The sequence below is a fragment of the Camellia sinensis genome, chromosome 12 (genome assembly GCF_055761805.1).
Source record: "Camellia sinensis isolate YWXY chromosome 12, ASM5576180v1, whole genome shotgun sequence".
NCBI classification, from domain to species: domain Eukaryota; kingdom Viridiplantae; phylum Streptophyta; class Magnoliopsida; order Ericales; family Theaceae; genus Camellia; species Camellia sinensis.
In genome coordinates, this window is record NC_138972.1 from 101,714,463 (window position 1) to 101,730,000 (window position 15,538).

Genomic DNA, 15,538 nt, shown 5'->3' on the forward strand with positions numbered 1-15,538 from the left:
TAACCTATACCAAAAGGCAAATATTTTATTTTTTCTCTATTTTTTACATATCTTTTCGTAAAAAGTCAAAAATTTGATTTGAGTTTTCTGGATTAAGTTTTTTAAAAATTGACTTTTTTGATTTTTGTGTTTTTTTGTTTTTAATGAATATTTTTAAAATTTTAAACATTTTTTTTACTTTTTTAGATTCACCTTACTTAGATGTATCTAAAAAGTAAAAAATTTGTGAAAAAATATTTTAAAAAATTAATAAATACATAAAAATACAAAAAAATATACTGAATTCTTGTATTTTTTTGGTATTTTTGGTATTTAGTGAATTTTTAAAAGTTTTTTTTTACAATTTTTTTACTTTTTAGGTGTATTTATGTTAGGTGTGTCTAAAAAGTAAAAAAATTGCTTAAAATATTAAAAAAAATCAGTAAAAATAAAAAAACACGGAAAATAAGAAAGTAGAATTTTTTGAAAAGTGTTTTGGAAAACTGGAAACCAAGCAAGGTGTAGTTTTTTTTTTAACCTCATATTTTAGCAAAAAAGTTATTAAAATAGCCTGTTCCCAAACGAGGCCCGAGTTAAAAATATTAATCCAAGTCTGGTTATGAAGTTTTGTTTGGCTATCATTTTTGGGCTAAAAAAGTACAAAGGAGTGTTTTGGGAACTTGGCTTTTAGTCACTTTTTTAGGTTTGTAACAAAAGTTAAAAGTTGGCTTTTATGTATTTTTTTCATTTGAAAAGTTGGTTTTCAGCCACTGATGCAATTATAATTTTACCCCCCATGAGTCAAAATGTACTACATGGGTGAAATTGTAAATATTTTAAATTGAATGGGAGTAATTTGGTCATTTTATTGTGATTTGACATCATAAACAAATATTAATAAAAAAAACCAAAAGTAACTTTTTACCAACTTTCTAAATCATTTGTTTAAAAAAGTCAAAAGTTTTGTTAAAAATCAAAAAATCACTTTTTGCCATCTTTTCAAAATAGGTCAAAATGACAAAATAAGCTATATAACTTAATAAGATAAAATATCACATCTAAATTATAATTATTAAACTTTTTCTCTCACAAAAGTTGAGACTAAAAAAATTAAACTAAAAATATCCCAACATAAAAAATAACTAAAAAAGCCAATACGAAATAAAAATTGAGTTAAAACAATTTTGTCAAATCTTAAAAAAATAAGACTACACCGGGCAAATTGGGCGAGTCAGGTGGAACCACTAGCACTGGGCCAATTTCCCTGATTTGGGCATTTTGAATATTTTAGTCCCACTTTAAGATGTGTTTTTAACTTTATTCCTATATTAGGGTAAAACGGTTTTAGAAATACCGTTTTCTACAAAACGGCTTTTGAAAAGCCGTGTTTTGGGATTAAAATAATAATAAAATTTGAACATAGAAAACGGCTTTAGAAAAGCCGGTTTTAATTAAGTTTTTAATTAATTCTAAATTAATTAAAAACGGTTTTGGTAAAACCGTTTTTACATTAATTTTTTTAATTTATATTTTCAACATAAATATTTTTTGGCCAAAAATATTTTTAATAAAAAACGGTGTTAGAAATGTCGTTTTAGAAACCGTATTTACAAAAGCCGTTTTTACATTACTTTTTTTTAATTTATATTTTCAACTTAAATATTTTTTGACCAAAAATATTTTTAATAAAAAATGGTTTTAGAAAAGTCGTTTTTACATTTTTTTTAAATTTATATTTTCAACATAAATATTTTTTGACCAAAAATATTTTTAATAAAAAACGGTTTTAGAAAAATCGTTTTTACGTTATTTTTTTTAATTTATATTTTCAACATAAATATTTTTTGACAAAAAATATTTTTAATAAAAAACGGTTTTAATATTTTTTTTAATTATTTTTTCTCATGTGGGAAGGTCGGACACATCTAAAAAAGTAAAAAAAAAATGCTTAAATTTTAAAAATATTCAGTAAAAACAAAAAAACTCAAACATAGGACTTGTTTGGTTTGTATCTTAAGATATAATTTTTGAGATTTTTTTTAAAAATTTTGTTTAGTTCAAATTTTTTGAAAAAAAGTTCCAAAATCACTTTTCCAAAATTTCCAAAATTTCAAAGTCTTTTCAAAACCCACCCTAGAGTGGGAATAAATATTTTATGTTTTAAATATTTATTTAATTTTTTAATGTGCACTATATTTCGGGACTTTTCCCATATTTAGCTAATTTATCATCTTAATTCCCAAACTAGGCTTAGTTTGGACGGAATTCTCAAACTAGGCTAAAGCGCTATTATAGATCTTTCTAAAACCATTTTTTATTAAAAACTTTTTGGTAAAAAAATATTTATGTTGAAAATATAAATTAAAAAAATTAATGTAAAAACGACTTTTCTAAAACAGTTTTTTATTAAAAATATTTTTTGTAAAAAAATATTTATGATGAAAATATAAATTAAAAAAAATAAATTAAAAAAATTAATGTAAAAACGGCTTTGGTACATACGTTTTCTAAAACGACTTTTCTAATACCGTTTTTTATTAAAAATATTTTTAATCAAAAAATATTTATGTTAAAAATAAAAATTAAAAAAAATTAATGTAAAAACCATTTTTACTTAATTTAAAATTAATTAAAAATTTAATTAAAACTGACTTTTCTAAAACCATTTTCTATGTTCAAATTTTATTATTATTTTAATTTCAAAACACGGCCTTTCAAAAATCGCTTTTTTAGAAAACGGTTTTTAAAACCATTTTAGCCTAGTACGGAAATAAAGTTAAAAACACACACTTTATCGTCTCGGGAGCTATGTCTTTCTTCTTCAATACTGGAGGCTTTTCCCAATATAAGCTTTTTTTACATTGTATTTCCAAAACTAGGCCAACTTCTGACGGAATTCCAAAACTAAGCTAAAGCGCCATTACTATTCGCGCTTTTACTGTTAGGAGGCCAAAAGTTGATGAATAGTGAAATCGCTATTTGAAATCGCAATTTTAATTAAGAAAACGCTGTTCCAAATCGCGCTTTTAACATAAAAAAAATTTCTGAAGAAAACACTATTTAAAATAGCGCTTTTACTGTGCATATAATAATTTTTTATTTTTTTTTTTTTAAAAACGCCATTTGAAATGGCGTTTCTACTGTTGAATCACCAACCAAAGCCAACCCACACACTGACACACACACACCAATGGGCACACCCACAACACTCAAGCATTGAAATAATATAATTTTTATATATAATAATAATTTATAATAATTAATTATATAATTTTTATAATTTTCGTAAATATAAATCATTTTTAGGTTATGAATGGTTTGATTTATAATACGTATGTAAGAATAAAAATTTTTATAATCAAAAATAATTTTTATAATTTTTATAATCAAAAACAATTTATAATACGTATGTATTATAAAAAAAATTATAATAATTTATAATACGTATGTATTATTTGAATCTTTACATTTTTTATTTAAAATTTTTCACAGTAAACCCATCTTCACATTTTATAATACGTATGTATTATTCAAAAATAATTTATAAAAATTTATAATTAATACGTATGTAAATAATTTAATACGTATCTTCACATTTACATTTACAGTAAACCCATCTTCACATTTACATATGTATGGTTTAAGGGTAAATTTTTTGATAAATGACTTAAATGATAAATCAAACCATCCATAACCTAAATTTTTTTACCCTTACATACGTATGGTTTAAATAATTTATAAAAATTATTGTCATACGTATGTAAAAATCGATTATAAAAATTGCAAAAATTATTCAAAAATTATTACAGTAAATCCATCTTCACATTTAGATTATTTATAATTTTTAAAATTGCAAAATATAATTTTCGTAAATATTAATCATTTTTTTACCCTTTATTTATAAAATAAAGGGTAAAAAAATTGTAAAATTTGTAAAAATTAAATTTTTTTTAAAAATTATAAAAATTATATAATTGATTATTATAAATTATTATTATATATAAAAAAATTTATAATCAATTTTTGCAATTTTTATAATCGATTTTTACATACGTATGGCAATAATTTTTATAAATTATTTAAACCATACGTATGTAAGGGTAAAAAATTTTAGGTTATGAATGGTTTGATTTATCATTTAAGTCATTTATAAAAAAATTTACCCTTAAACCATACGTATGTAAATGTGAAGATGGGTTTATTGTAAATGTAAATGTGAAGATGCGTATTAAATTATTTACATACGTATTAATTATAAATTTTTATAAATTATTTTTGAATAATACATACGTATTATAAAATGTGAAGACCGGTTTACTGTAAAAAATTTTAAATAAAAAATGTAAAGATTTAAATAATACATACGTATTATAAATTATTTTTGATAATTTATAAATTATTTTTGATTATAAAAATTGAAAAAATTATTTTTGATTATAAAAATTTTTATCCTTACATACGTATTATAAATCAAACCATTCATAACCTAAAAATGATTTATATTTACGAAAATTATAAAAATTATATAATTAATTATTATAAATTATTATTATATATAAAAATTATATTATTTAAATGCTTGAGTGTTGTGGGTGTGCCCATTGGTGTGTGTGTGTGTCAGTGTGTGGGTTGGCTTTGGTTGGTGATTCAATAGTAGAAACGCCATTACAAATGGCGTTTTAAAAAAAATATATATATATATATATTATTATATGCACAGTAAAAGCGCTATTTTAAATAGTGTTTTCTTCAGAAATTTTTTTTATGTTAAAAGCGCGATTTGGAACAGCGTTTTCTTAATTAAAATCGCGATTTCAAATAGCGATTTCACTATTCATCAACTTTTGGCCTCCTAACAGTAAAAGCGCGAATAGTAATGGCGCTTTAGCTTAGTTTTGGAATTCCGTCAGAAGTTGACCTAGTTTTGGAAATACAATGTAAAAAAAGCTTATTGGGAAAAGCCCCATTGGGAAAAGCCTCTCAATGGGGCTTTTCCCAATATAAGCCCTTTTTCCATTGTATTTCCAAAACTAGGCCAACTCCTGGCGGAATTCCAAAACTAAGTTAAAGCGCCATTACTATTCGCGCTTTTACTGTTAGGAGCGCAAAAGTAGACGAACAGGAAAATCGCTATTACAAATAGCGACTTTGATTAAGAAGTCGTTGTTACAAATAGCGCTTCTAGCTTTAGTTTTTGTCCGGATAAAAACGCTTTTCTTAACAGCGCCTTTTACAAAATTTCCTAAAAAACGCTATTTCTAATAGCGATTTTAACAAAAAAAATTTCCCGGAAAAAACGCTATCTCTAATAGCGATTTCAGTTCAGATTTAAAAACGCTATTGCTAATAGCGATTTTAGCAGAAATTTTTTTTTTTCGCCCATCGTTTTTAACATAAACTTTGTTAGAATAAAACGCTATTTTCAAGATAAAACAAAAGAAAAAAACATAAAACATATTTTAAAAAATATATTTACACTGTATATTTTAGTACTTGGCTTTACTAAAGCAATTATCATGTTAAAATATGTTTTTTTTTTTCTTTTGTTTTTGTTTAGAATGTGTAATTCATAAATTTTACATAATATTACATACTATTTTTCATATATATAATTTCAAAATCATATTCATGTAGATATTATTAAGCCAATCATGTTCATTTATTTGGCTTTACTGAAGCCGTTGTCATGTTACATTTTTCATTTTTTCTTTTGTCTTTGTTTTGATTTAGAAAATGTAATTAAATTTTTTTTTTCGTCTTCACTAAAGTTGTTTTCATGTAAATATTTTTTTTGCTTATTGTTTTGTGTAATTAATTATTTTTTTTTTCGCTTTACTAAAGTCGTTTTCATGTAATTTTTTTTTTTCTTTTGTCTTTGTTTTGGGTTGGAAGGTGTTATGTAGAAAATTATTTTGGCTTTACGAAAGCCGTTTTCATTTAAACATAAATATATATTTATTCTTTTGTTTTGGGTTAGAAGGTGAGAATGTAATTCAGAAAATCAGTTTAGTAAACCAGTTTAGTAAAACCGTTTTGTACCCGTTGTCATTTATAAAATTTATTTTTTTGTATCGTCTTTGTTATGGGTTAGAATGTGATATACATGCTGTACAGTTCGAAGCACACCCACACACTGTGCAACTCGACGAGCAACGACGAAGGGTGAGACGCGAAGACCACCGCGGAGTAGGCCAAGAAGACAAAGGCCACAGCGAGAGCTCCTAAAATAAATTTTCTCAACATTTTTGTAATAGTACTTAATACATAATATACGAAGTCAGTACTTTACAAAATACTCATACAGGTATGAAAACAACATAACTGAAGTTGCAAATGTAATAGTTTTCAGTTACGTAGCTAGTACAGACATAATTCTCCCACAAAAATACATTATGGACACCATGAACTGAACACACATTACATACATCCTGGACACTCTTAACTGAACACACAATACATAAACATAACAGTTAGATAGACAAACACCTAATTCAAGACCTAATATTGCATATTAATAGCCGTAACATTTGACAGACACAATACATAAACATAAACTTAAACATAAACATAAACATAACATAACAATTATACTTACTCTAACACAGACATTACATATTAATGCAAGTTGTTATATTGCCGAAGTGTAGACATTAACACCTAATTCGCGCTTAAATCGGCAGGTGGCTCAGAGTCTGAACAATCCGAAAGCTCAGCGTCAGAGACAAGTTCAAGATCCTCCATGATAGCCTTGATAGCCGCAACATTTGGTTCTGTTTTGTTTTTCTGGGCATCCTTCTTAAGTATGAGTAGCTGCATATCGCGGGCCAATCTACGACCCATTTGAGAAATCTCACGTTCTAGTGTTTGACATAGTCGATCAACATTATCAGGATCTTCCTTTTGGATCTCAACAGAACGTGCTTTTGGCACCTTCAGTCATCTTTCCCGACATAATCTTTCGTTTTGCACTCGCTCTATAAATAGTGCGGGCCACTTAAGAAGTCTAGCCTTTGCATAACCATATCCTGTTTGATTTTCTGATGGATCCTCCACCAAACCACATGGATCTCGATAGTACTTGGGCATGACAAAATGTCGCTTCCCAAACCTATCATGATAAGCACAAGAGGCATCCAAGAAAGGAAATGGTGTTTCATCTTCAGCATCGCCACTTCCCCTTCCCCCTCCTCGTCGTGAACTTTCACCCCTTTGCAAGTTCCTACCACCTCTGCGACCCCCACTCCCTCCTATGAACCATGTAGCCATGCTAATTTTTTAAAACAAATGAATAATAATTTCGTAGGGCGAAATGAGTTGTAAGGTTGTGTCTTCACCTTTACTCGTTTATATAGTTCATTATGAACGGATAAATGAGAATCCCACATATATGCATGCTGACTGTAAGGTAAATGCATGCTGACTGTAAGGTAAATCAGTAGATTCACTGTTGCCATGTGACTTTCTAAATTGAGAATCCCACATATATCAATACGAGATGAGTTGTCACTGTAACAAAAAAGTCGAGCAAAAAATGGAGAAAACCAAAGCATGTGCACCAAGTCACATGACTTCACAATCCATCTGCATATACGAACAAAATAAGGGCATGCTGACTGTAAGGTAATTCAGTGAATTCACAGTTGCCATGTGACTTTCTAAGTTGAGAATCCCACATATATCAATAACAGATGAGTTGTCATTGTAATAAAAAAAATCGAGCAACAAATCGAGGAAACCAAAGCCTGTGCACCAATTCACATGACTTGACCATCCATCTGCATATAAGGACAAAATAAAGGCATGCTGTTTGTAAGGTAAATCAGTGAATTCACTGTTGCCATGTGACTTTCTGAGTTGAGAATCCCACATATATCAATAACAGATGAGTCGTCATTGTAATACAAAAAATCGAGCAAACAATCGAGAAAACCAAAGCATGTGCACCAAGTCACATGACTTGACAATCCATCTGCATATAAGGACAAAATAAAGGCATGCTGACTGTAAGGTAAATCAGTGAATTCACTGTTGCCATGTGACTTTCTAAGTTGAGAATCCCACATATATCAATAACAGATGAGTTGTCACTATAATAAAAAAAAATCGACCAAAAAATCCAGAAAACCAAAGCCTCTGCACCAAGTCACATGACTTCACAATCCATCTGCATATACAGACAAAATAAAGGCATGCTGACAGTAAGGTAAATCAGTGAATTCACTGTTGCCATGTGACTTTCTGAGTTGAGAATCCCACATATGTAAATAAGAGATGAGTTGTCACTGTAATAAACAAATCAATAAAACCGAAGACTGTGCACTAGGTCACATGACTTCACAATCTATCTGCATATACTGACAAGTCTCTCCACGATTTGACTACTCAATGTGTGAAAAAATGAAGCTTATGAAGCTTACGACCCGCTATTTATATTTCATTGAAAAGTATGACTATTTGAATTGTTCTTGTCATTTGGGAAGCTATTCACCGACCTACCTGTTATGTTTTATGTGTTGTTGAAGGCGGTAGTTCGATTCACCGAGTTTAGTTTTTTGTCAACCCCTCATTCATTACCGGAGTCATAATTTTTACTGAACTTTCAAGAATTGGAAGGTGACTCTTTATTCTTTCCTGATGGAGATTGAAATTCGTTGTAATTTCATCCCTATTTCAGCAGCCCCAGTTAAGGGAACCTTTTCTCCGAGTTGCCTGATCTATTTTATGTGTTTTAAGTATTCACATAATTGAACATACATTAATCCATTCATTAATCCAGAACATTCATTAACAAATTGCAATTCAATAAAGAAAGTCATGAACTCATAAATGTGTACTTATAAATGTAGTTATTTCATAAACTTCAGGTTCATAACAAAAATACTTGAAATACATCCGTACGTTACACCAACAACAACATTGTCTTACACTCCACGAATTTCATAATATCACATTAACAATTATCAATTATATTAATTGATGATTTATGAATTTCATCATTCCAAATTTCAATTCTCAATTCTCAATTCTCATATTTATGATTTATTTAACAAATTCAAAAAATTCCAAACCCGATTTATGATTCAAAAGCATAAAAATTCAAATGCATTACAACACTTAATAATGTGAACCCTAAAATGACATCCTAATTTGAACAATCCTAATAATGTGAACAATCTGATATCGAACCCTAATTTCATCACCACAACCACACGGACAAAGCATAAACATTCAATTCTCAATTCTCAATTCTCAATTATATGAATTTCATAATATCACATTAACAATTATCAATTATATGAATTGATGATTTATGAATTTCATCATTCCAAATTTCAATTCTCAATTCTCAATTCTCATATTTATGATTTATTTAACAAATTCAAAAAATTCCAAACCCGATTTATGATTCAAAAGCATAAAAATTCAAATGCATTACAACACTTAATAATGTGAACCCTAAAATGACATCCTAATTTGAACAATCCTAATAATGTGAACAATCTGATATCGAACCCTAATTTCATCACCACAACCACACGGACAAAGCATAAACATTCATAACCATATTCAATTTCATAACCACAATGATAAAAACCCTAACATTGACAGAAAAATACATTTAATAATTCCAAAGAATTCAAATACATTTAAAAACCCTAACATTGACAGAAAAACCCTAACCCGTATGCCAAAAAATTCCAAACCCTAATTTCATAACCACAATGATAAAAACCCTAACACATTTAAGAATTCACATGTAAAACCCTAACATTGACAGAAAAATACAACACATTTACAAACACAAAAACTAAATACATAAAATTAGGGTTAATGTCATACCACGGAGAGAGAGAGAGAGCACAGACAGAGAGCGAGAGCGAGCTGAGATGGAGGAGTGAGAGCAGATAGAGAGAGAGAGAGCGAGCGAGAGCAGAGAGCGAGCGAGAGCAGAGAGCAGAGAGCAGAGAGCGAGAGCGAGAGCGAAAAACCTAAGTCTGAAAATCTGAAAAACGTATGCAAATGAGAGGGGGGGTTCGTTCGTATATATGAGGACTTTAAAAACGCTGATCGAAAAAGCGTTTTCATTTAACTGAAATCGCTATTAGCAATAGCGTTTTTAAATTTGAACTGAAATCGCTATTAGAGATAGCGTTTTTTCTGGGAATTTTTTTTTTGTTAAAATCGCTATTAGAAATAGCGTTTTTTAGGAAATTTGTAAAAAGCGCTGTTAAGAAAAGCGTTTTTATCCGGACAAAAACTAAAGGTAGAAGCGCTATTTGTAACAGCGACTTCTTAATCAAAGTCGCTATTTGTAATAACGATTTTCCTGTTCATCTACTTTTACGCTCCTAACAGTAAAAGCGCGAATAGTAATAGCGCTTTAACTTAGTTTTGGAATTCCGTCAGGAGTTGGTCTAGTTTTGAAAATACAATGGAAAAAGTACTTATATTGGGAAAAGCCTCTCAATACTGCCCTACAGATACAGTCACTGAACATTCCAAGCTTCTACAAAGGTGTACGTCCATTGCCAATGTCATCGGCGACCATTTATATATCTCTTTCAGTTTACTGTTCATTTGTAATTTGTGTTTCAGATTCTTTGTCGAAATCTTTCTTGATTGCGAACTTTGATTCAATGTTTTTAGGAACTTTTGAGATGGGGAACACTAAAACAGAAATCAACTTGATGAGGTTACTCGCAGCTTCACCTCATCAACAAAATCAATCAAAGCTCATACATGTATGTCTGATCTATTCGGGTATGGTTATATATTTGTTTTATTTTTGGCTCCAATTACGATTCATGCCTCTGCAAATCTCACTCTATGTTTATATTTTAATCGTTTTGGAGTTTTTATTACATTTATTTATTTAGAAAGGAGTTTCTATTAGATTATTAATCAAGTTCAGATTTAATTTCTTTGATGAATTATTTCGCTCTAATTCATTGTAGGATGCCTGCTGTTTTTTTTTAAAGGCTCTGTTTGTTTCGACGTTTTTTTATAAGTTGTCTCAAGTTGAGATCAAGACTGGACCCGTTCAGTTCGGCCCATAGGATCCATTTTTTGGGCCCGTTTTGATAATCTGAACCGTGCAATGTGTAGAACTCGTTGAGTACTACATGCCTGTAAAAAATCACGTTGATCGGATATCAATAGCTATGTGATCAAATCAGTTTTGTATAAAAAAAAATGGACGGTGAAAAAATTAACGGGTGATAAAAAACTATTTTGTTCACATATCTATCGATATCCGATCAACGTGATTTTTTACAGGCATATAGTACTCGACGAGTTCTATACATTGAACGGTTCAGATTATCAAAACGGGACCCGTGGTGGGCCTCATGGGCCCAACAGCATGGTCCAGTCCGATCTTGGACTGGACCAAAGCCACTCCCTTTTTATAAATTGATTTTACACAAATGTGTTTGGTTAACACTTGAAACCAAAAAAAATATTAAAAAATCTTGAGATACCTAATTTGTCACCCGTAAAAAATACTCTCTAATTATGTGTCAGGCAAGGGTCAAATTTTGATTTGCCAAATATTTTATAATGTGGGTCTCACCTCAATGTCACATCATTAAGATTCATTTAGGTGTGGTAAATTAGGGGATGTAGCATTGTTGTAAAAATATTTTATTATCTAAATGAGAAATTTTGATTTAATACATGTCATTTATGACTTTTTAGTGGGCTAAGATATTTATTTGAAAATGCTAAAGGTGTTGAAAAGGTTGGGATTGAAAGTCAACTTTGTAAAAATTGACTTGATGCAAAAATATTTTTCTTAAAAAAAGTTTTATTTACTATTTGTTCAACCAAATAATGAAAAATGAGTGAAATATTTTTGACAAAATATTTTTCATCTAACATAAGCGGAGCCTTAATGTGTACAAGTTCATAGTTTATGGCATTCTTATCATACACAAGTTATGGCGTGTTTGCAGTATGTTGCTACTCTACGAGAACAGTTAGAAGAACTAGCCGAAGAGAAAACCCCAGATGGATTACCAAGGTACATTGTGTTTTTTCTTTCATTGCTTAATTTAATTATTTTCCTGCCATGGGATCAATTATGAATTCTTCAAGATTTTTTAGCCTGTATTTGGATCATGAATTTGGGTATCAATATCCTTATAAATTATTAACCTTGATATCTCTAGTTTGACATTGTTAGTTCTATTCTAGCACTAAAGCAAAAGATTAATAATTGCATGAATTAGTGTAAGATTAGTTATCTAATTAAATTAGATAGATAACCATTTATTATGTGTTCATTTTATTTTTTTCTTTCATACTTGAAATTATGATCTCCAATCACTCTTAATATTAAAAATTCGTCAATTTCGTCGGATTGAATGTCCGCCATACATGTAATCTGGTTAATAAATTTTTAATCAAACATAGGATTGTGAGTTCATGGACTAACAATCCTAATCCTATGCTATAGTTTTACTAATCGAACATGCCCTAAAGAAACATCTCTCTTTGAGTGTCCAAAAAGATCAAGCCACAAAACAAATCTAAAAGAAGTTCTCAACAGAAAAAGACACTCTGTGACAACCAAAAAAAGAAATACGGTATGTCACAAATTGTTATAATGGCATCTCTACAATTTCAAGGGTCCTCTAATTGAAATTCAAAAATATTTGAAGGTCAGAAAAATTTAGAGATTGTAGTCCTGGTTAGTTTACAATTGAATTTTTTCTTTTACTTCACCGTCTCTAGTGGAAACCACTTTATGCACAGGGTTTTTAGAAAGGCGTTTTATTTTTAGGCACCATAACATTTGGAAACATATGTACATATGATGATTCTCAAGAACAACAAAATTCTCCTCAATTGTATTAACCATTTCTCAGCCTTTTCAACTTGACAAAATTCTCACCACACCAATTACCTTAAACGATGGCTGGACATGAAAAATTCCAAATGACTTTGGATCTATGTCATTGGAACAAGACTGGAGAGCTGGTTTTGCTTCGTTTGAGGGCCAGACTCACCTTTTTCCAATGGTTTTATTAGTGATAAGATAGATGTGCTTTTAAATTCTGGCTGATTGCTTCAGTCTCATAAAATTGGACAGGAGCATCTGGCTAGGTTTGTTCTGACCAAGGAGTAAAACAATGATAAAAGGGATGTCAGATGTCTTGCATCCTCAAAGATGTTATGTTAGCATAATTGGTATTTCAGTTCATTTCTTTTTTTTTTTCAAACTTTATAAAGGGTTGATATAGATATCAATGCATGATTTAGATTTTAGAGTCATAATCTGCATAATTCTTTATTTCCTGTTGCTTAGTCTACTAATGGTGTTCATGTGTTTGGACTTAGGAATGGTTTGGTTCGAAGCTAATCACTTTGGTAACATTGTGAATCGTCTTTTGGGAATGTTTCTATAGAGTTTCAAAAGTGCAGGTGAATGACTATTTCGGAGAAGATTGAAGCCATTGCTTCCAAATTGGCCATCCCAGTGGTGCGTGTATCCTTCAATTTCATCTGTATAAGAAGTTTTACATGTTAAAATAATATCTAGATTCTTCTACTTTTTAGATGAGTAGATATGTATGAAGATAGGATTATTATTTTTGAAAGCGCATTGTTTTCGTTGGGATTTTAGATTGGTTTGTGTGAAGGATTGCTTTTTTCAAGTGATAACTTAAATTAACAAAGTGATTTTTTAGACTCTTCTAACCTAGGTGTCAAAGTATTTTCGTCTGAAAAAATTTATGAATTGTAAATATTTGCTGATTACTGTATGTGAAAGAGTGTTTATTTAGTGATTCATCAAGGAAATTTGGACCTTGTAACTTAGGTGTTGGACAGTCAGGTATTTTCAACTGAAAAAATTTGTATTGGTATTGTACTGTTGGCTATATGTTAGATGCGGATCCATTGAAGGGTCTTACCACTGAAAGAAAAATTTAAAGGAATGCCCTTACTACTTAGATTTGGGTGGTACCCGATTGAAATGTAACAAAGAACATATTGCAAATATTGCTAATATGTGAGACGAAGATGATCAACCAGTAAGATTGTAATACTCCACAAAAACTAGCCATTAGCAACTGGGCGTTCATGTTGATGTCAGGTGTTTTCTACTTTTCTTAAGACATCTTACCTCATTAGATTGTAAAATTAAGTTGTAGATGCATAATCATGGGTTTTACGAGTGCAAACAACTTATCTCTCAGCGTGGAAAATCTAATGAGAGAGGAAAGCAGAGTAAGTATTGCATTATATTTGAAACTTCCTAGGTGCAAACAATCTCTTGGGGCCAATCTTTAATCGGGATAGAATTGGTCTCCCGGATTAGTCGGTCCAATGGGACGGACACCAAGTTATCCAAAAAAAAAAAAAAAGTATTGCATTATATTAAAATTGCAATGAGCAAATATTGCAGTATATCAAATAAAAATTTGCATTTTCCAAACTGGAGGAATTGTGCATTCACAATATTATGATTGTTTCTGCACTTGTCAGTTCCAGTTCTTGGTTTCACTGAACTACTTTCAGTCTTCCACAAGTAGAATCTGTGCAGTTGCTGCTTCTGTTTTCTTTAGTGTTTTGTTCCCATCTTCTACCTGGCATGTTATCTTTTATGTGCAGAGTGCAGACTGTTGATTCTCTCTCTCTCTCTCTCTCTCTAATATTTTTTGTTGAATTGTTCAGTGATTTATGTGAAGCTTACATCAGAATAATTTTGTCTCCATTGAGTGTTTAGATGTAATATTTAACTTAAGATCAAGCTTTATGAAACTGTTTCAGTGCTTTGACTGAATTAGAAATACATCCATCTTATATGGGTTCTACTTCTAACCGGCTATTCTGTTGGAAAACTTCCATTCCAGTTAACTATGCAAGAATCTCAGAAGCCTTTTGCTGTAACTTCTGTCGAAGAAGGCCCTCTAAAACCTGTGGAGAGAGTCCAATTCTTACTTCTCCTAAATTGAGGAGGAGATTTATGTAAGAAATTACACTTTCTATTCTACTACTTATTTGGTGATATCTGTTTGATCATTTTTTGTTTCATTATTAAATGAAACAGGCCCCAATCAAACATTGAAGATAAAGCTCATAATAGTGTTGAGACTCATCAGTCAGCTTCTGTCAAATTGGATGCTGTGGAACAGATTCATATTGAAAAGCACAGGTACTTCCCGCATTTAGACACATTGTTGAGGTACTAGAGCACAAGAAGACAGTGAGAACAAGAGTTTGTGATGATTTATTTTAAAACACTTCTTTAAGTTCCTGATGCGTGTTTACATAGTGGTTACTTAAAACTTCCATTACCGTATCTTTGTTTTAGCCCAACTGTTAAAATACATGTATTATTGATTGATTGATATATTGTTATATTTATTACAATGATTCATGATTCCTATATATAGAAGAGGGTGAGTGTGTAGTAGGTAAGGAGTAGGTGAAGTGGAGGTGGTAGTGGTGTAGTGGGTTAGGTTTAGTGGAGTAGGTGAGGTGGTAGTGGTGTAGTAGGTTAGGTTTTAACAGCCCCCCGCAAACTCAAGGGGATAGGAACTAGCCAACTTGA

General features: G+C 30.1%; 1 protein-coding gene across 11 annotated transcripts in view; it reads left to right on the forward strand.

The window, feature by feature from the left end:
• Positions 1-2,722: 2,722 nt before the first annotated feature.
• Positions 2,723-15,538, forward strand: part of LOC114260019 (uncharacterized) — a 24,322-nt gene continuing 11,506 nt past the window's right edge. For 2 of the 11 annotated variants that reach the window (XR_014346940.1, XM_082899468.1), the window contains exons 1-5: positions 10,443-10,494; positions 10,627-10,721; positions 11,934-12,001; positions 14,838-14,952; positions 15,035-15,169. Coding sequence is in view for 10 of the 11 variants with exons in the window: in XM_082899468.1 (XP_082755594.1) it covers positions 11,989-12,001; positions 14,838-14,952; positions 15,035-15,169 (263 nt within the window). In the remaining variant the exon portion in view is untranslated. The other 9 variants (XM_082899463.1, XM_082899469.1, XM_082899465.1 and 6 more) reach the window with 8 other exon arrangements.